The 20,790-nt window shown below is 44.7% G+C and overlaps 3 protein-coding genes across 8 annotated transcripts in view; 2 read left to right on the top strand and 1 right to left on the bottom strand.

Annotated features, from left to right (window-relative positions):
- si:ch211-246m6.5 (von Willebrand factor D and EGF domain-containing protein) overlaps positions 1–12,252 on the bottom strand; it is a 21,871-nt gene extending 9,619 nt beyond the window's left edge. Inside the window, exons 1-16 of the mRNA XM_041032194.1 lie at positions 12,108–12,252; positions 8,793–8,977; positions 8,309–8,537; positions 8,124–8,189; positions 7,755–7,987; positions 6,346–6,435; positions 6,061–6,202; positions 5,121–5,338; positions 4,585–4,658; positions 4,151–4,427; positions 3,730–3,932; positions 2,680–3,590; positions 2,441–2,577; positions 2,179–2,340; positions 1,994–2,098; positions 922–1,036 (exon numbers count right to left, since the gene is read on the bottom strand). Of these exons, the coding sequence (XP_040888128.1) occupies positions 922–1,036; positions 1,994–2,098; positions 2,179–2,340; positions 2,441–2,577; positions 2,680–3,590; positions 3,730–3,932; positions 4,151–4,427; positions 4,585–4,658; positions 5,121–5,338; positions 6,061–6,202; positions 6,346–6,435; positions 7,755–7,987; positions 8,124–8,189; positions 8,309–8,537; positions 8,793–8,977; positions 12,108–12,198 (3,238 nt within the window). The 5' untranslated portion in view covers positions 12,199–12,252. The remainder of the gene's footprint in view (positions 1–921; positions 1,037–1,993; positions 2,099–2,178; positions 2,341–2,440; positions 2,578–2,679; positions 3,591–3,729; positions 3,933–4,150; positions 4,428–4,584; positions 4,659–5,120; positions 5,339–6,060; positions 6,203–6,345; positions 6,436–7,754; positions 7,988–8,123; positions 8,190–8,308; positions 8,538–8,792; positions 8,978–12,107) is intronic.
- s100b (S100 calcium binding protein, beta (neural)) overlaps positions 1–20,790 on the top strand; it is a 614,446-nt gene that overhangs the window by 90,640 nt on the left and 503,016 nt on the right. The window lies entirely within an intron of this gene.
- kynu (kynureninase) lies at positions 7,985–20,790 on the top strand. 4 transcript variants are annotated; one of them, XM_041032331.1, is made up of 18 exons: positions 7,985–8,001; positions 10,800–10,885; positions 11,744–11,852; positions 15,154–15,294; positions 16,188–16,329; positions 17,075–17,269; positions 17,349–17,469; positions 17,555–17,637; positions 17,835–17,896; positions 17,982–18,053; positions 18,251–18,325; positions 18,585–18,731; positions 19,102–19,200; positions 19,313–19,386; positions 19,633–19,685; positions 19,900–19,985; positions 20,080–20,310; positions 20,568–20,790. In XM_041032331.1, exons 6-18 carry the CDS (start codon positions 17,101–17,103, stop codon positions 20,685–20,687), a joined length of 1,392 nt encoding a protein of 463 aa, XP_040888265.1. In that variant the 5' UTR covers positions 7,985–8,001; positions 10,800–10,885; positions 11,744–11,852; positions 15,154–15,294; positions 16,188–16,329; positions 17,075–17,100; the 3' UTR covers positions 20,688–20,790. The 4 variants fall into 4 exon arrangements, with proteins under 4 accessions (XP_040888265.1, XP_040888267.1, XP_040888268.1 ...); XM_041032333.1 differs by lacking the exon at positions 7,985–8,001 and adding an exon at positions 10,674–10,692; XM_041032334.1 differs by lacking the exons at positions 7,985–8,001; positions 16,188–16,329.

The raw sequence follows: 20,790 nt of genomic DNA, 5'->3' as shown, positions 1-20,790 counted from the left end.
GCTGAGCTTCTGTGTTCAAACATCACCTGCTTTTCATCCATTTGCAACTAACTGCTATTATTGCCACCTTCTTATTTACTATTACGTATGCAACTACAACTATTTGTGTTTTGCTGACAGAATTTGCTTCCTGTCCTGAAATAAACTCTGAAGTCAGAAGTGAGCTTAGGTTGGCAAAAACCTTCCTCCAGGCTGTTCCTGGAAGAGTCATTGTAAACACCCGTCCGTGGCTGGAGGGGCTTCCATCGATTCTTTCCAACTGGAGCTCTCTCCGTCCGTTTCAACAAGATCATGTAGCATCCCCCAACTACTCAGATCACGCTTTAGACACAGATGTTCAACAGGAGGAAAGTGAAGGTAAAAAGATTATTATATTATTGTGTCTCATTACAACAGCAGCTGCACTGGGGAGAGGAGGAATGATCTCAGCCCGTTGACTGAGAAAATTTGGGTTTTAATTTGGCCGTTTATTGCAGTGTGAAGCTGTTACAGCCTCACTGCTACAGCTGACTTGTGGTTCATTGGGTGTTAAGAAAGTATGATTGTCAATCTGTGTTGCTGTGGAAATCAGCCATGTGATTTACTCCCTCTTCTCCCCTCTGTTTTTTCCATCAGAGTGGTTAAGCGACAGGTCAGGGCATGCTGGGAAAACTTAAACCTCCGCTCCTTTGATCTGCTAATGGAGACAAAGAGGACCACAGTTGGACAGCTACCACAGTGACAGGCGACTGCCACTGCACTAATACAGTAAGATTACTGCTGTTTTTCTTTTTTATAGTGCAAGGTAAATGTGTACTTTGTGATGTGTGTAACTCAAATGTCGACCGCTTGGACTTAATCAAGACAGTTATTTTAACCTTACTATGAAAGGGTTGTTCTCTTTTCATTTTATCAGATACACAATTCCTTGTTTGTTTGTACCTTGGTTCACAGACCAGGTGAATTTGGAGGTGTCCGGGTCACAGATGAGGCAAGGGCTGCTGGGATTGGAGTTTCCCTCTGCAAAACACATCCCATCGATGTTACATGTCCGCTCCTGGCCAACAGAAACAGAAAAAGGTTTGTTTGTGTCCTCATATTTACAATGTTGTTTTAAAATGTTGACACGGTAGAAAATACAGCATTGTAAAACATATTTTTCCAAGTTGTTTGTTTTCTCTGCCAGGTAAGGAACAGGAAATCAGATTGAAATACACATCATCTGCTCCTGCGTCATCTTTACTGAAGTTAATTCAGTTTGGTTCAATTTGGCAGGCGCATGCAAATTCCCTGGCGTCTGCAGCTGTTTGTATGCACACGTGTGTGTGTTTACTCCGGGTTGCTGGTACGATTACATGTTTTTCTGTCTGCGCTCCCACAAAAAAGCAGTTCCAGTAACAACAGGACCGCCCTCTGTTCCTTTATTTAACGAATGCAAAGTTTGTAGTCAGCTGCTGGAAGCTGGGAGGATGGGAAATCGCTCTGTCTCTGCTTTAGTCATTCAGTCAGCTACAAGTTGTTCAGAGAGTCTGCAGCCTGAACAGAGCCGATAAAACACTTCACCACACTTTTCCACTAAACACCCACTGTCTCCTAAATCTGCTTCCTGCATTCAAATAAACAAACACTAGAGGGTCCAAGTTTTCTTAACTAGTGGCCTGTAGCAGTCATGTGAATAATGACTATATTACCTTTAAAAGCAAGAAGTTGAAAAAGACAGCTGTGTTTTGTTTACATCGTAAACATCTCAGTCTCTTGCCATTGCTTGAATTTATCTGAATCTCCATGATTTTATGGATCAGTTATGTGGAGCACACCCTGGAAAATAATACATTCCGTGTCTGTGACCTTGAACCTTGATAATGATGATGACAAGACCAAAACACTCTGCTAATTTTCCATGCAGCTGTCAAGCCTTTAACAAACATTCAGTAAGTAATCAGTTTTCAGTTCACCTTGGAGGAGATGAGCAACTGAAATGGAGAAAAACGTTGTTCACTTGTATGTGAGTTACCTTTAACTTACAGAGTCCTGAGCGCGATGCCTCGCAGACCTGGCAAACGCCGTCGTAGATTGTCAGCACCTTGGCCTGGCTGTACTGGGAGCCGTCATTGGTCACCTGATGGAAAAGGGAGGAGGTGTTGTAAACAGCTTCCGATAAAACAGCCCTCAGCCAACATATGACAGAAGCAGCATTACCTTAATCTCCCAGCGTGCGTACGGTTTGTCATCCATCATGAAATCTTCTGTATTGATGGCGGTGTTGCTCAAAGAAGGGATGGCACAGTCTAAAGCTTTGGAGCTGAGGAACGTGGCTTTTGTTCTCTGTTTTTCCCCTGGAACCCAAACCCCGTTCATGTGCTGTGGAAGCAGATCAGCTCAGTTTAGAGGAAATGCATTTAAAAAACACTCTTTCTTCTTGAAGACTCTCAGCCTGACCTCTGACCCCGCCTTTCCTCACCTTCAGTCTGGTGGCGTGACAGCTGAGATCAGGAGAGTCAATGAAGCCGAGGCCAAAGACTCGAACGCTGCGACAATCAAAGACTCGGATGTCGCACAGTCCACCGTTCTCCAAGTCTGTTAACTCTATTGGCTGGCCTTACAAGTCAACCAAAAGAGAGAATATTAGTTATTTGAGCAGATAATCAAAGCAGAGATTCTTACACGTGAAGCTCACCAGAGAAATGCTTATATACTCACTGATGGCCAGGCTGCAGTCATAGAAGCTGTGGCTGGGAAAGCACTGGCAGCCCCATTCAGTACACTCTCCGTTTCCGTTGCAGAAGTTGGGGCACCGCAGAGCCGTCACCACTTCCCCGGATGCTCCTGAAGGACCCGCCACCTCCATAGCTCTCTGGGTCCGGTTTTCCAGCAACCTTCTCTCACACTCGTTCTCCAGATATGGCAGCAGTGCCTCCTCCCAGCCCAGGTCGTCTTTGAGCTGCAGGTCCAGGATGCAGAGATCCACTGCCTCGTCCAGGCGGCGTCCCAGCAGTTCCCGGCACACTGCACCAACAGTGGAGTTGGCTAAAGCCATATGGCACACCTCCAGAGCTTTGGCTGAAGTCAGGCCACTTGGCGTGGGCCACTGGGGCTGCACCTCTGGTCGGGCCTCTGCCAGGTGATCCTCAGGGAAAAAGTAAGCAAAATTCTCCAGGTCAGCCTGACTGAGGCTTTGAGCCGCAAAGACAGGCTGGAATTCAAAGGACGCCTGTCTCCTCTGCCTGTCAACAGAGAGCAGATGATCCTGCCTGAACTCACTGTCCAGTTCAAGATCACCTTCGTTGTTTTGATTGCTCTCACGGTGAAACCGAATGTGCCTCCTCTCCAGAGGATGACTGTTAAAGGCAGAGGTATCCAGGATGCTTTCCTCTCCTGCTGGACTCTTGATGTATTCCACTGTTGTGTCCATAGAGGGGAACACAGATGTGTAATCCACATTATCGTACGCAATGCAGTCGGAGTGAGCGGAAGGATTGTACAGGTTCCTCATCCCTCTGCCAGCGTGATGAGAAGTGCTGTATCCTTTCTGGCATTGACAGAACGGCCTCCTGATCTCCTGTGTCGTCCCGGGAGGTGTCTTGTCAAATAAACTGTCGCCTGGAGCTATCCTAACACACACACACACACACACACACACACAAGGGAAAAAACACAGAAACAAATATCTTTGTGGAGACACTGAAGAATCAACTGAATTGGTTCCTAACAAAGTGAAGTTAATTTGCTTAATTACTGTCACAGACTGACCTCCAGCCCTCTATGAAGCCATACAGGTCATCTGGGCCATAGGAGCCACCATCAGGGCTGTGGAAATCATTGTTGCCATTGCGGTCGAAGGTGCCGCAGAGGCCTTTTGTGTTGCTGTAGTCAACGCTGGGCGCTCGGACGGACAGGCTCATCCCCCAGTCACCAACATCGGCCCTAACAAAGGCCCCGGAGGGAAAGATCAACTACAAGAGGAGAGTCACATCCAGTAGCTAATTAACATAATCTGCTCATGCAGCAAAAACCATGTTTAAAATTCACAACCTGTAAGAGCTGATCATGTTTATGTGATGTATGTGCTGTGGTACAAGAATAACAGTAGCCACTGATGTTTCCTGGGAGGCAAACATTTAACGATGCTCCAGAAAAATCTGCACCAGCGTCAAAATGTTTGGATACCTACGGTGACCTTCTTCCCCTGGTGGGACTCCAGCACCCTGACCCGACTGCCCTCCACGTCACCGAGGTTCTTCAGGCTAAGCTGTGGCCTGGTCTCCTGCGGCTGGCCATTGCACATGTCAAAGATGGCAACCTCGTTCCCCTCTCGCACTGCGACGCCACAGTTGCATGCGACAGCGTAGTGTCGGCTGCCACAGTCCCACTGGCGAGAATGGACCTCGAACTCCCTGGCAAGGCTCCGGTACAGGACAAAGGTACCCGTCTGGTGGTTTTCATAGCGCCTGCAAAAGGAAGATTTACAGAAGGACACACAGTTATGTCAATGTCTCAGTTACTCTGGTTTTACTTTTCCATACTGACACTCAACTAATCAAATCTGAGGAATACAACTACTGTTTATGACAGGAGCAACTTTCCGCCCACGAGGAGGGAATTTACCTGCCATCCAGTGTAATCACATGTGGGTCAGTCAGAGAGTAGCAGATGGAAGTAGGAACGTCCTGGACCGTGACCTGCGGGCCGAGGTCAGGAGAACAAAGATTAGGGGTGGGGGGCCCCACCTTCTGACCTTCTGACCATGAGCTTTGATGTTTTCACTAAACACAGATGGGAAAACTCCACTGCAGACCCCTCAGAGACACGGCGTCTGGACGGCTGACATCCAGTCTTACATAATGTAATAGCTTGTGTGGACACAACTAATGACGGCTTAGAGCAGCGCCGGACAAACATCATGTCAAACCATCAGCCAGGCACACTCTAGGCCCCGAGCCCCCACCCTCCCCTACAATTTCATAAAGCATTGTATAACAGTGTGTATATGTACACAGTAAGTAAGAAACCTGTGATTAGAACCTCTTTCTAATACTGTATAATTAAAGTAATACTTGATTATTATATCACTTTGCAAAGTGATATAATAATCTAAGAGTTATTTGTTTATCCACGAATGTCCACAGGGTTTCATTTCTCACTTTAAGGGATGTTGGGACGTAGCTCCTCCAGAGCCGTGGTGCAGTGGGTCCAGGCAGAGCGCCGATCAGGCTCAGGCGGTTACCATCTCGTGTGAAATCAGTGACAGCGGTGACAAAAAACGTTGCTCGACCGCAGTTGCCATCGCTGCAGGCGCTGGGCTGGAGCTCCACCTGGCAGGCGGACAGCGCCACATTTGAGGCCTCGTGTCCGAGGCTGTCTGTGGGTGTCAACACAGCGGTAAGTTAGTGTTAATGGACAGCACACAGCTGCCTGCAGAACTGTAGTAAAGTCCCCCTGAGCTGGCTTTGATGTGATGATGTACAGGACAAGTTGGAGCACAACAGAAGAAAAACCCCAAGCAGGAAAGAGGAAATTTTATGTCAACAACAGCAGGGACTTGACCCTCTAATCATCTTAATAACCTAACAAGCTGCTTTTTCAGGGCACTTCTGTTTTTACTCAGAGAGTGAAGAGCCAGGACCTCACTCTGTGCCCAAAATTTGTGTGTTGGCAATGAAAACAGAGCAAGAAGCCAATTAGGTGCCATTGTTTTGCTTTGATTTCATTCACCGAGACATTAAAGGTCATGGTGTAAATAAGATCATGAAGAGATTTGCTTTCAGGGATGATGCATTAAAAAGAAGCTGTGGTTTCAGTTTCAGTTCCTCTAATCTGTGTTTTGGTCACAAATTTAAAAGTAATTGTCAAATAAAGAGGATATTAAGGCTTAAACACTGGTATGTTTAGTCAGCTGTGGCAGTTGCTGCCGGCTTATCCCACTCTGTTCCATTTAACTGCCAAAATTAGGATTTTAATGTCTCCACAATTTAACAAGATGGTTTCCTTGAAGTTTACTCAAACTATAAACTTCGTTATGTCCCTGTAGTTATGTAGAGGCGATGACAGCGGCTGTATCTTCTGTTTTCCTGTAGGTCTCACCTGGATCATGGACGCTCAGAGCCAAAGGGACTCCACACTGGTGGCTGTGGTCAGTGTTGTGGCAGGGGATGGGCACTGTGCTGTGGACAGTCACCTCGTGCTCCTTTCTGTTCTCTGCTATGTGGAGCGAGTCTGGAGAAAACTGAAGCACAAAAGGGGAAAACAAGCCTGTGGTGAGTTTGGTTTCAGCTTTGCAAGGGTTCATTTTTTCTTAACTTGCCAGTATATAAAGGACTTCTTATCCTGCAGAAGGCAGGAGTTAAAACATAACACAAGAATGTTTACCTTCAGTCCAGCATAGAAACTCTCACTTTCTTTTGGAGCAGATCTGGTGTTGCTGTAGTTGGATCTGACAGTCGACACACTGCAGGAGAACTGCAACGAAGGGTAAAGATAGAATTTAAAGGTGTTATCCGTTGTGCATACTGGGGGGTCAGTTCTGATCGTATTTTTAAACTTCAGCATGATTTTGATTATATTTGTGAACCAGTGCTTTAAATTCCTACAGTGTGCGCTTGTTACTGACGAAAAACACTAACACTGAACGACTGACACTGTTTGTGATTTATCAAAATATTTCCCTGTGTAGCCCACAGCACAGCGCTACTCTGATCCCCGGCTCTAAGAGCACTAACATTTAGCTCACTCTCAGGGTAAAAAAACAAAAAAAATCAAGATGACCTTTGACCCAACTCAGCTGCAGTATCAACATGTGTTAAAGATGGGCCCCGTGAGCGAGCCCAGCCTTCTGCAACATGTTCCACACACAACCAGTACGAGTCTGGTGTCCAAATATGGCAGCACAATGGTCCACAGCTGTACGGGGGCGAAGAGTGAGAGTGACATCACCTCAGTTTCAAATAGCATCACGTTGAAAATCTAATAACTTAGTGATTCCTGGCAACAAATAATTTCTCTGGGAAACGAGAGCCTTCTACACTGTGGCTGTGTGGAAATGAGGCTGTGCAGTGTCATACTGTTGATATGATCGAAGTTTAATCATTACAATTATTGCCCCCGGTGCAGGAGAGCAATCTGTGCTTCAAGTCAACTTCAAAACAGACAACTGGAACAGAACTGGACATGTTAGCATTATATCCGAGTGTTATATCTGAACTTCATGCTTGCAGACACAGAAGCTCGTTCCAGCCTTCAGTCATAGTGCAGGTTACCACTTGCTAATCCTGCGTCAGCTCCACCCAACTCATTCCCAAAATCTGGATTTTCTGGCTCCAAACAAGATGGTGTCCCTTTCAAGACATAAAGATGTCACAGCCATAATATTTCTGTCTCGTTTCCCAAAGTGTCCTTGAGCAAGAGAAGAAAATCCTACTGTGTAAGTGCTGACTTCTCAAGAAAACAGTGTAAAACTTCCTGAGAAATAGCTTTATTGTATGCGTGTGCATCTGGACATGTAAGAACAACATTCTTAGAATTTACTGTGAAGATTTGAATGGAGAGATTGAAATGGGAAGCATGTGGAGCAAGGCTTTTCCAGCCTGCAACTGATTTAACTTCCCCACCCTCCTTCTGCCTTTTCTTAACAGGATATGATGCACGTTGCCTGTCTGCCTTTACTTGAACCCAGGCAAAAAGAGGCCAGCATGATCCATGGCTTACGCTGCCTGCTCGAGGGGTCAAACCCACCATGTGTACTCCCCCCAAAACTTTCAGCCCGGTCTGGCAGGAATTACCGTTTCTCCGAGCCTGAAGTGAACGCCATCCATCTCCACCAGAGAGAAAGGTTTCATTGTGGATTCCTGCCTGATCTCAGCCTTCATGCTGTGGCCGATGTGTCTGGCCCAAACCACCTGGAAGCCCAGCGGCTGGCTCCACGGCGGCGGGATGAAGGAGCACCTCAGGTGGACGCTGTGGCCAATCAGCTCTGGAGTGATCACCGGCCGGGAGGGCAGAGATGGGACGGCAGCTGAAAACGAAAAGGTGAGCAGTACATCAGTCATTCCTAGTGCTGTGCAGTGGAGTGCTGCATGATTTTGAATAATTCAATTCAATATTTCACGCAGGAGGTCAAAGGTCAGAAGTTGACATTGTAAGAGTCTTACCGCTGCATCGGCCGTTGACCTCCACCTCACCTGGTGGGCACAGTCTTGGTCCCAAATCAGGAGCAACTGAAACATGAGAGTTGTCTTCTCTTTATTATATATTATTGTCAAACTGCTGCTCTCAAAGATCAAGATTGAACTGTTATAACTTTTAGCCTTTGTGTGTGCCTGTCAAGCGCGTTCACCTTTCGCGCAGTATCCCATGCACCCCTGCGTCGGCTGCAGGTAGTAGAGCAGGAACTCGCCGCAGTTCCGCACCGTGATGGGGATGCGGAAGAGGCAGCAGTCTTTGGCACTGCCGTGGAAGAACTGCCAGGTGGCGCAGGCGAAAAGTTGGCGGACCTCACCAGGCTGCGGCAAGGAGGTGTCCTTCAGTGACAGCCACACCGGAGCCTGTGTACCACAGCGGTTCATCTACAGGGGCGGGGGGTGATCATAACAGTTATTAACAGCAGTGAGGGGGTTATTATGCCCTGCAGCCGGGCTGAAGGTGCTTATTATACCAGTCGGATGGTTGATTTTTTCACAGGCAGAAAAAGGAAGAAGGTTTGATGCTGTTTTTTTGCAGAGCTGTGACGTTTTTGAATAAGACAGAGACACAAGAGAACAAATAAGTGGAGCAATGTGAACGCAAACACTTTTTTGGAACTTGCTGTTTCGTTTTCTTACCTCAACGCAGGTGGTTGGCATCTCTGCCGGTTTGTTGTTGATCCTGAATCTGTACCAGCCTGGCGACAGCGAGTGGTCACAGATCAGATCCTGGATGGCTGTGTTCTGGATCTCTGTGGAGTCGAAGCTGACGCTCCGGTAGGGGTTACGCAAAGTCCGATGGCCTCCTGGGTAACACTCTGGTGCTGAGGACAAGAATGACAAGGATGATATCAGACTGTGAACTCTAATTTGAGCTCTGGTGCAGCTGAATGAGGAAGAGCAGTGAAACCAAGACAACGTGGAAAAACAGCAGCATTGTTCATTTATTCAAAGGCGGAAAACAAACCATATCCTACTTACTTTTTATTCATTTATTTTTATTTTTTCATTCATTTGCTGATTAAGCACACAAATATTAAGCAGATGTCATTCTGTTTTAAGTTTCAAATACTGGAAAACATACATAGAATAACAAACAGACACTAAACAATAGTGTGACCCTCATATGAAACTCCTAAATGATTTTCCACTTCTCGAGAACTGTAATCTTTTTCTCTCCTTCACAGAATGTTTCCAACTAAAATCGCTTCTGCTCACTTTGACAGATCTGGAACACAAAGGAGCAGTTTAATCAAGAGGAAATGAAAACTGAAGAATCTCAGGCCGCGATCAGATCACGTCTTTATCTTTGACAGAGCCCTGCTGTTTTGGACAGGTCTGAGGGGAACGATGGAGAGACAGAGACAGAGACAAAACAAAAACTAATCGTTTTGTTGTGGGAAACTGACAAAAGTGCGATGTCCTTGCCACATGATATCAGGTGATCACACATGAGGAGGAATCACAGCTTGTATCCTCCAAAGATGAATGATTTGTCCCTGAAGAACCTCAGCTTCAGCATCAACGTGGACAAGAAGAAATGGTCGCAAGACAAAGGTGACAAAATTGTGTATGATTACTCTTTGAAGAGACGGTCAGCGTTAAGGAGTCGAGCTCGAACGATAACTTCCCCCCCAGAGGTTATCTAAACTGCTAAGAATAACAGACATTCCTGTGAGCGTCTCACCTCTCTCAGCTCGCCCCGGGAAAGGACGCTAAAGCCAGTGGCGCATGAGAGGCCTCTGAACACTGCTGGAGCTGGAGGCTGAAACAACTGGGGGAATTACTTGAGCAGAGCATGCAGTTTTGCACACTATCACACTCTCAAGCTCTACATCTGTGAAGTGAAATGGGTTAAAGTTGTCAACAGAGGCCTTTCTTAACAAGCTTAAATAAAAAGGACAAATTGTCCTTTCACCTTCAGAGGACAAACGTTGCTTTTCCTCTGTGTGACTCTGGTTGTGCTGGCTGAGTAAAGTCAGGGAAAACAAACATTCAGGGTATTTAAGATGTCTTAAGACCATCGAAGCCTTGAATGGACAGGACGCCATTACTGCCAGTGATCCCAAGCCTAAACAGCGTCTTACAGGCTGGTCTTCATGTTGACAGCCCCTTGAAAGCAAATGCTCCTGTTTACACAGTCGCCTGTCTGCGTGTACACCTCGTCTGGAAGCTCCGCTGACAAGATTTGAGGTCACAGGTTGTCCAAACAACCTGGTTTTCAGAGAAGAGGACAATCGGCGAGACTTTGGCTGCTGGCTAAACTGTTCCGATTGGCAGCTTAATGAGTTTACAGAGCTGCAGGGGAAGGGGGGTGGTGAGCTAATGAACCTGGGTGGAGGAGATCCCACTGGGAGGGAGGCCCTCAGCAGCCCAGATGTGCAGGGACTCTGCAGGGAATTCTCCAGGTTCTCAGGAAAGAAGATTAATTTGGGAGAGCGTGGTGTTAACATAACTGAGGTTACAGGTCTTTTTCCCAGAGGGCCTGTCACTCACCCCCAAACAGAAACTACAGACTCAGACCGCCACAGAAAGGCTTGTGGGTCTGGACAAGATCTGAAAATGCTTAAATGAAATAAGACTAATTGTCTGTGGTTATATGCTAGACAACAATTAACATGCTCGATTGTCTGCTTTTAATTACAGGGCTTTAAGAACACAGACTTTTAAAGACCAGTGCTGACAGAAAAGGTTCTGGGCTGAACCTGATGGACTATCAGCTTTAACGTTAGGTAAGAACACTGCAGCTGCAGCAAGATGCCATGTCATTAGACTGCTAGCCAGTACATCAAGGATAAAATTAAAACTGTCCTGTGAATCGTTTTAACCACTTTCAGCCAGAGATATTTGGCATTTTCATAGACTTGGGGTTGTTTTATTGATGGTCCCACTGAAAGGTCAGCAGGGTTAAAGGCATTTTAATACCTGAGGCAGAATTTACAAGACTTGCTACTGTTTAAACATCTCTCTCTGTCTCAGCAGCTTAAACCAGCTTTATTTGAGTCTTTCTTTGTCAACTGGACAAACTGTGTCCCCTCAAGTTACAGGAGTTGTGGTGAACTATGATTTGGCCCAGAAATCCCTGGTATTCTTGTTGCGAAGCTCCGTGAGGATCCGCAGCATTTTGTTTTACGATGGCCTGCCTTAAAGTTTACGACTGTGTGCTTTGATCTGCTGCTGTCTCCCCACAGAGACAAAGACATGAGTGAGATGGAAGACAGGGTGGCATGTTAGACTGATGAACACAACTACTACATGTCATAGTCAAATAAGAACAGGACTTCAGGCTCCAGTCTCAATATATGCCTCGCTCCAGTAAAATAGAAAAGAATTCTTCGTAACTTTTTGTCCTAAAATCATAACACTTTTGTGCAACTTTAAGAGTTTGCTTTTAAATTCACGACACAAATATTAATCATCAAATAATAACTGCTGAAGCTGTGAAGGAAGTTTTACACAAATGAAAATGTCTTGAGATAAAAAGCAAACACAGACTTGACTCTTTGTGTGAGGGAGATTTGAACCTGACAGATTCCCACCGTTTCATTTCGCTAAAATGTCTTTGTTTTTCTTTGACTTTGGTGTCTCAGTGTCTTCTTCTCCTCTGCGTGTGACCGGGTCCATCTGACCTCTGGACCTGCTGAGTGATGGGAATGCAGCCGCACAGGCCAACTCTCGCAGCTCTGCAGCTTTTAACAGGTAAGACCTTCTTATTCTTTGCTTTTTACGTAAAGAGATAAGGAATGGAAACGTTAAATGTGAGGCTCTGGGTTCCACTGGACATCTGCTTGTATTGTAAATGCCCCTGATCATGAAGATGAAAAGTATTTTTTATATCATACACCACGCATGCAGCTGGGGACCATTTGGAAATCGTTTTTGCAGAAACTCCGCGGCTACAACGGGGGTTAAGAAGCCGTAAGGTGGGCCAAACAGACTTTTACATCCACCTACCATGTTGCGCGAACGCTTCTAGTTGCACGACCCACAGCAGCGCGATGCGTAAATATCCAGGGAACAAGAGGCGCACCGAACCATAGTCCATCGCTGCGGCTCCGCGGTAAAGTGATGCAACAGGCTCCACTCAGTCGTCTGGTTCCATTGAGAGTCTGGAGAAACAAAAGTGCGAAAGCGATGCAAACTGTACTTATCTTATAGGCGTAAATGTGCGCTCCGCTCGCTGCAGACTGCGGCTTTTCCCGTGCGGAGCGCCAAAGATGACAAAGAGTGAAGATAAGAAGGAGGAGGGAACAAACCACGGAGCAGTCTGTTCCTGTAGGTGGGTCTTCTGTGGTCCCAGAAACAAATCAGATCAGTAAAGGATCCATCCCAGCGGTCAGACTCGCCGCTTAAACCATCTCCGCGTCTTCATCGTTTATTACGTTGCAAAGACGTTTAGCGCGTCGCGCGTCACGGACTGTTCAGACTCACCGTGAGTGAAATGAAAGTGTAGCTTCAGACCAAAAGCATCAACTTCGCCTCTCATAAATTCACCTGCTTTTCCCCCAAGTGCTGACATCTCACGTTTCCACCACACACCGAGCTCCCCATCATCTTCAGTCAAAATGACTCATTTAACAAGTATTTTCAGCAAATTACTGGATCACTTCAGTCACTGAGTGGAGAAATAAACACGAACTGATAGCTCAGACATTTGTGCAGCAGATTATAATGGTAACTACAGTGTATATACGTGGAGACTGCTGCAGCTGTATGTACTCAGTGCATTTGGATATACAGTTGAAGACAAAAGTATTGGCACCCCTGTCAAAATACCTGTGCAGAGGTGTCAGCAGTTGGTATCAAGCTACAAGAACATATTACAAGCAGTTGTAAAGGCCAAAGGCGGACATACAAAGTACTAACTGCTAAGTGCCAATACTTTTGTCACCAACCAATTCTGTTTTTGTAAAATTTCTGTCAGACTGCAAAATAATTTCTTGTTATTTGTTGATCACATCATTGTTTTGAAATGTTCATTTAGTTTGCTTCAATAAAAAATTGCATTAAACCCTTGCTTTATGCAAAACATGTCAAACTGACAGGGGTGCCAATACTTTTGTCTCCAACTGTACTCACAGCACGATAGCAGCTGTAGAGGAAGCGAACCTCCGGTCAGAGAAACATGAGAATAACATGATGCACAGGAAATTAATTATTAACAGAGCAGCACATGTATGAAAGACCTTATTCAGATGCAATATCAAAATAGTTTGACTCTAAACACAATTAAGCTAAAGATGCACAACACAAAAAGTAAATTGTGTGGTATTGTATAAGACGGCACAGCAGTGTGTAGACTTCAACCCTGAACCATTCTTCTCTACAAAATGTGTTTGAGAATGAGATGCCAAATTTTCACTGGACTTTATGACAAGTGACTTTATTAAAAAAAAAAAAAAATTACAGCAAATGAGATGGAAAGTGCTTCTAAACAGGCCTGATCCGTTCCCTCGGTTCATCGTCTCTTCATGTGACTGAAAACAGTTTGTGACTGAGATGATTTCACTGCAGGGGGAAGCGAGAACCTGCAGAGCTGAAACAGAGAAGGTCGGCCGCCGGAGTGTAGAGTAAATATCAGGTGCTGGAGGCTTCAGAGACAAAAAGACATACCTTTCCACTAAATAAAAGACCTGAGAGCAGCAGCAGGTGTTCTGCGCTCGCCTTTTCATTCAGACTTCACTGCAGTGCTTTGGGAAAGCCTCTGACCCTCATGCTGGATGTGTCAGACACTGTTTGATGACCCAAAAGACATTTTATTTGAAGCACACTGAGGCCTTAACCTTTAAGTTAGTTTTTGGCCACTGCTTTAATTAGACAGATAACTGTAGAAGAAGACAGGAAATTAGGTGAGAGGGAGAAATGTCCAGGAACCAGGGACTTTACAGTTCAAGGTCAGAACTTCTCAAGTTAGACCAGACAGAAAACTCCAGGTCCACGTCCACAAAAAAGACAATGTGAAGAAACTAAAATCTAAAAACTGAATCAGGCCCAGTGTCCTCTCATCTCCTGAATTTGTCCCTTACCTCTCAGCCTTTTCACACCTGTTCCAAAGTGACATATCACCCACATTAGATTCTTGAGAAGCTCCTGAAAACCCCCCTGGTGTGAGATTGCAGTGTTGGTGGCTCATTGCTGAAGCACCTTTACGGGAGGGAAAACATTATCTGCCCCATCTTTGATGTTTGTGCCCTGAGAAACAACAAGGGGGGAAGTTTCAGTCCTGCCTACTGAGCGCTTCCAGATGTCACACATCCTCTGTAACTGTGAGAAAAACAAGGGAAGAACATACAAGAGGCATGTCAGCAGCTCCAGTGCCCCCAAACATCTTGCGACCATATTGTGTCTGCACTCTTTAAAGCCATGAGTCATTTTTAACACGTCTGCGTGCTTAGATTTTCAAAACACAAACTTGTGCTTCGTCCAAACATGGAATGATTATATCAACACATCTTTCCATTGCATGAGTTGGAGAATGGCTCAGACATGTGCTGCCCCTGCGTGTTTAAAAGGACAGGTCAGGGCAGTTAAAAACATATGTACCAGTGGCTTTGTTTATGTCAGTTTTTCTCAGAGAAGTTACAACAGGCTAATTTGCAGTTATTGTTTCCAGCTCTTGTGGGGAAACACAAATGAGAAGCTCATTTCTAAAACGCTACATATTAGTTTTAGGAAAAACAGTATGCCCTGACCATGATCCGTCAGCATCTGTAAACTTAGAGGGCGCGGTGGCAGGGGTCAGAGGTCAATCAGCTTGACCTAAAGGGCAATGCATCTTTATAATTGTTCCTGAAGGTCATGTCTGAGGTGACCTGTGTCAGTTTGCTGTGAGGAAAAGTCCATTTCACTTCAGTATGGATAATTAAAAACACCACTCTTGGTTCTGTGTAGCTCTCTTCACATCTGTCTTGTCATTTTTAAGTGAATGTTCAATTTCAAAGCATCATGAAAAAACGGCACAGTTCAATGCAGTGTTGATGGACAGTACCACCTTCTGCAGGAGCGGGTCCTCCAGCTAACGTGATGAAACGAGAGCCGACGGCTTAGTGAGCTGTGAGGGAGCGATGAATAATGAGGCAGAAGAAGAAGAAAAGAAGGCGAGGATGAAGGTTGAGGAAATCAGCATTTGAAGCAAACTGGGGTAAGAATCAGTCTTTTCAAAACAAATGTGCATCATTATCTTTATATATATATATATATATATATATATATATATTTTTTTTTTTTTTTTTTTTTTTTTTTCAAATACTATTTTAACATCTGACATCATATATTTAATTATATTGCTCATCCTTTTGCTGAGTGTAGTGGATTTTTCTGTACATCAGCTCCACATAAGCTGGCCTTCAGCTCCAAGAATGAAAACCCTTTGCTGCCATCTAGTGGAAACATGATGTAAAATGGAGCACAGGAGTGTGACGGGTTCTTTGCTCTGACACACTGAGCTGCCTCATTTCCACTGTGCACCGTAAATTTAATTCTGTACTTTAAACTCTGTTCTTCTGAGGCAAGAAATCAGTTGTTGAATTCAAAACACACCTTTGGGTAATTCAGTATACTAGTGGTTCTGCTTCTATAGCCTTATTTGATCTGGTACAACCAGTGGCCAGTGTTAGCAAACCTACAGTCAATATTACAATAGAATCAAACATAGAGGATTTTAGTTTGAAATTCATCAGTAGGGCTGCAAGATGAACATGGATCATCTCACTTGTTGCCACATTTTTTACTTGTATGTAAAAATGACAAACTAACTTGAACTACATACACAAGGTCGTCAAAATAGTAAGTCACATTTATTTAAAATATTTGACCTGATAAATATGACAGACAGTATATGAACCATCTGTTTGAGCAGCAGATTACTCTGGATTCACTCTGGATATTTGGATTTTCACACTTGAAAGTGAAACCATAAAATTGGGGAACTAACTGTTGTCTGCCTGTTGCGCATCTGCGCATGTAAAAACAGAAATTACAGGAATTTGATCCATGAGGAGTTAAAGGACATGTCTGGCTCTGGTTTTATCTCAGGCTTGGGGTCGGTTCACTGGAACAATGATTAACTCAAAGCTGCACGCAGAGAGGTTAAAGAGCATTTCCAAAGCAGGGGATTCATTCAGTCTGACTGCTGTCTGCAGAGAGGAAGTTTGTCAGCCGACCAACTAATCCAACCGTGAGTTACAGCTTTCAGTGCACTGCAGGCCTCACTTTGTCAGAGAATGAATGACTCGCCATGCAGCTGATTTTCAAACCAAGGCTGAGCAGTTTTATAGTATTTTAGTATCAGATTACAGAAGACTGTTTTTGTTTCTTCAGAGGTGAGAGTAGAATAAACAAGAAGATTCATTAGAGTTAAATGAAACCGATGCAACTGAGGTTAACATAAAAAGTAAAGTGATCGAGGTCGTACTGAATTACTGAAAGTTGGGATTTAATCGATGGTGTCGACAAGCAGACATGAAACCTGGAACAGAGAATGGCGTGCAGAGTTCCTGGCCTTAACTCTGTACCTGTAGACCGCTGCAGCACCTCCATCGAGGATTAAACCTACGTCCTGAGGTGGACGTTTTGTCCACGTGACCGACTGAGCGATGAAGTTACACCATTGGTCAATGCTGTGTGACGCACCAATTGGTTGGAGCTTTAGCGTTTCCCCATTGGCTTAAGATCCGTTGAAAGTGTTTGTTTACAGTTGTTCCACAACGGTTTTGCACATTGACCATGTGCTGCCCTGCTGTTTGCTTGGTTTTGATCTGGTCTGATTAAACTCTGAGTTCTTTGAATAAGCAGACAGGGCTGCAGCAAGTTGCAAAGAAATTTACTTATGTAGTAAGAACAAATAAAGTTGAGTTTGAGGGAAAGATGTCTCTGTAGTTTATATGGCAACTATTAAAGTGGTGTATTTCCTCTCTCTGCAGGCCATCGTCCTCCCCGTCCTACAGCAATGGACTCATTTATCGGCTCAACTGCGAGAGAAACTCTGGAGCGAGTTGCAGCCTCGCTGGGCTGCAGTCCAGCCTCTGCAGAAGTGGCTTCGTACCTGGACAAACACGACAAACTGAGGCATCTCAGAGAGAACTTTCTGTTGCCCAAAATAGCCGATCTACCTCCCTGTGAGTAAAAGATACTGCATTAGAGACGGCGGCGTTATGTGAAAATGTTATGATTCTTTCCTTGTTGCTGTTTCTGCAGCTGATCTCTCACTGGTTGATGGCAGCAAGGAGTGCATCTACCTCGTGGGAAACTCACTGGGGCTGCAGCCCAAAATGGCCAGGACATATCTGGAAGAGGAGCTGGATAAGTGGGCTAAAACGTATGTGAACTCTTTACTCCCATATTTACTTAAACGCTACGATAAAGGTGTTTTTGTGTTGCACTGAAATAAACTCTTTTTACAGGGGTGTTCACGGCCACACAGAGGGCTCTCGACCTTGGGCGTGGGCAGAAAACAACATAGAAGAACTCATGGCTAATGTTGTTGGTAAGAGACTTTGACTGAAAGTGGTCTTTAAGGATCAGGTCTAGTTTTGACAGTTTGTCCCGTTGGCTCATATTTATTTGAATATTAAATATCCATGGATTTCCTGGTTTCTAGAAAAATAGTGAGTTGTGTTCAGAAAATATAATGAAAACTAAATAAGTGACTGTGTGTGAAAGGTTTTATTCTTTTTCCTACAGGCGCTAAAACTGAAGAAGTGGCACTGATGAACGGCCTCACAGTTAATTTACACCTTCTAATGGTGAGAAAAGTTTTTTTTCTGCAACACTTTTATTGCAGTATATAAAGTTCAACTATAACAGGTGTCACGTGCCATTATTCTGCAGCTTTCCTTCTACAAACCCACAGCAGCTCGGCACAAAATCCTTCTGGAAAACAAAGCCTTTCCTTCTGATCATGTGAGTAAACCCACACGTTGCTTTGCAACACTTGTTTCACGGTCAAGGTCCCAACAACTATCCAGCTGCTTTCACATGCAGCTTCTGCACATCAGAATAATAAAAGAAACAATGAAAAAGTCTGTGATGTTAACTTGATTGTACAGCTGCATCTCGAGTTGTTCTGATTATGAAAACGAGACCTTCTCCGTCCTCAGTATGCTGTGGAATCTCAGATCAGGCTGCGAGGCTTCGACCCTCAGCAGAGCATGCTGCTGCTGTCGTCCAGACCTGTACGTCCAACAGGTTTCACACCACACTTCCATCCAGAGGTCGCAAAGTGCAGCACCTAATCCTCGCGTTTTGCAAAATCTCCTGTGAATTTTGATCTGATTCTCTCACATTAACATTCACTCTGAGTTTACTGAAGCTCGATTTTAAGGAAGAAGAGAAGAAGATCATACACGTTTCTGTATCTGTAGATAAAAGATGTCAGGTAGGGATGAAATGGAAGATCTCAAATACACCAAGATGACTCTGCTTCCTGTTCAGGGAGAAGAGACTCTGAGAACAGAGGACATCCTGGAGGTGATCGAGAGGGAGGGCGACTCCATCGCCGTGGTGATGTTCAGCGGAGTTCAGTATTACACCGGCCAGCTGTTCGACTTGGCCGCCATCACTGAGGCCGGTCAGAGGAAGGTAAAGCACTGACACGTAAAACACACCAGTCTGAACAGTTAGTGAGAGACTGCCACCGATGATCATGGCTGATCCATCTGATAATGTTCCCATAAGGCCAGTAAGCAGAGTAAACATTAAGATAATTACTTTTTAGTCTTTTGCTGTAAACCCTGCTGTTTTGTGTTGTTTGGTTCTAAATCAAAGGTCACACAGACAAAAAGATTTTATTAGAATTTGCAAATTGACTAGAAATGAGACGTTGGACCAACTTGTGTATGTTCAGGTTTCACATGAGCACTTTCTGGAAGTGTGAAGCTGCTGTAAAAGAAACCTAAAACCAACCTGAAGTAAGAAGTGACTAATAGTCTTCTCCCGTCTTGTTGGTCAGGGCTGTTACGTAGGCTTTGACTGCGCCCACGCCGCGGGAAACGTCGAGTTAAAGCTCCACGACTGGGGAGTCGACTTCGCCTGCTGGTGCTCCTACAAGGTCAGCTGACCTCAGGACCTGCTTCCTGTGTTTTCCGCTGAGACTGAATATAAGAGCACAAACACACACAGACATTTCTGTACATGTACAAGTGACCACTGTTCTCTCACAGTATCTAAATTCAGGAGCTGGTGGATTGGCTGGAGCGTTTGTCCACGAGAAACATAAAGACACCATCAAACCAGCGTGAGCACCAACACTATTTAAATACATGACACAGTGCTGCCAGGTGGGGAATGGACAGACACGCTTACATTTTTTTGTGTGTTCAGTTGAGCTGCTGAGCACAGACTCAAAGACACTTGAGGTTATTCTAGCAAGTAACCGAAATGGAAACAATAAAAACGCATCAGATAAAGTGTTGATTGAAATGACTGTAAATATGAACCTAATTTTAACACCAGTCTCTTCTACTGTCACTGTCTCCACCAGACTGTTGGGATGGTGGGGACATGACCTGAAAACTCGGTTCCAGATGAATAACGGTAAATTCAAATCATGGTTTTCATCTCACACTGCCACATCCTCTCATGTATATATAATATCATATAATCTGAGTATTTCTGTACAGTACAGTGTATTTGTCTATGTCGAGGTCAAACCTTTATGTGTACACAACAACTGTGTTTATGCACTTTATCCTTTAGGCTCTAAATGAATGATGAAAAGCTCCAGTTGTTTTTTTCCCCTTGTTTTTAGTGTTGGAGCTGCAGCCTGGTGTGAGCGGCTTCAGACTGTCCAACCAGCCCATCCTGCTAGTCTGCCCTCTGCAAGCCAGTTTAGAGGTGCTGAAGTAAAGTGGTTCATGAACTCCTGCTTTTTTTGATACGATATTAGAAGCTTTTAGAAAGTGATTTGACATGCTTTTAATTTTGACAGGTATTTAACATGACTAGTATGCAGGAGTTACGCACAAAGTCCCTCCTGCTGACGGGTTATCTGGAGTATCTGATCCAGCGTTACTACACCAAAGACCCCACACAGCCCCACAAACCTCACGTCCGTATCATCACGCCCTCTGATCCTCAGCAGAGAGGCTGCCAGCTCTCACTGTCCTTCTCTGTCCCCATCAGGAAGGTCTTCCAGGAGCTGGAGAAGAGAGGAGTCGCTGTGAGTATCAGACATATTCAAGCAGACTCTTTAGAGGGATGCTGTATGATAAAATGAAAATAAGGAACCCTGTGCACATCCGTGTTAGCTTTCCTCTCAGAAAACCTCATTTAACAACAACCTCATTGTAGCTGGAGAGGCTGATATTGATACTGGAAGAGGTCTTTGTGATTAGAGAAGCGTCATGCCTCTTGACAGCAAAATATTTTGAAGTACGCTGTGACTTGGATTTTTCTTTGTTGTGTCCTGTATCTCAGTGTGACATGAGGGAGCCCAGTGTGCTCCGGATCGCTCCGGTGCCGCTCTACAACACCTTCAGTGATGTTCACTGCTTCATAGAAACACTGGGATCAGCTCTTGCCACCACCAGCAAATGAATGAAGAGCGGAGTGAAGTTTAATTGTGTTAATTCTTCTTATCACCTATGTTTGATGTCTTTTTGTCTTTTTGAAGTCCAAATAAACTCTGTTGTGTTGTGTC

The sequence above is a fragment of the Toxotes jaculatrix genome, chromosome 24, assembly GCF_017976425.1.
Source record: "Toxotes jaculatrix isolate fToxJac2 chromosome 24, fToxJac2.pri, whole genome shotgun sequence".
Classification (NCBI taxonomy): domain Eukaryota; kingdom Metazoa; phylum Chordata; class Actinopteri; family Toxotidae; genus Toxotes; species Toxotes jaculatrix.
The sequence above is the reverse complement of the archived record's forward strand: the minus strand, read 5'-3'. Positions and strand labels throughout refer to the sequence as shown.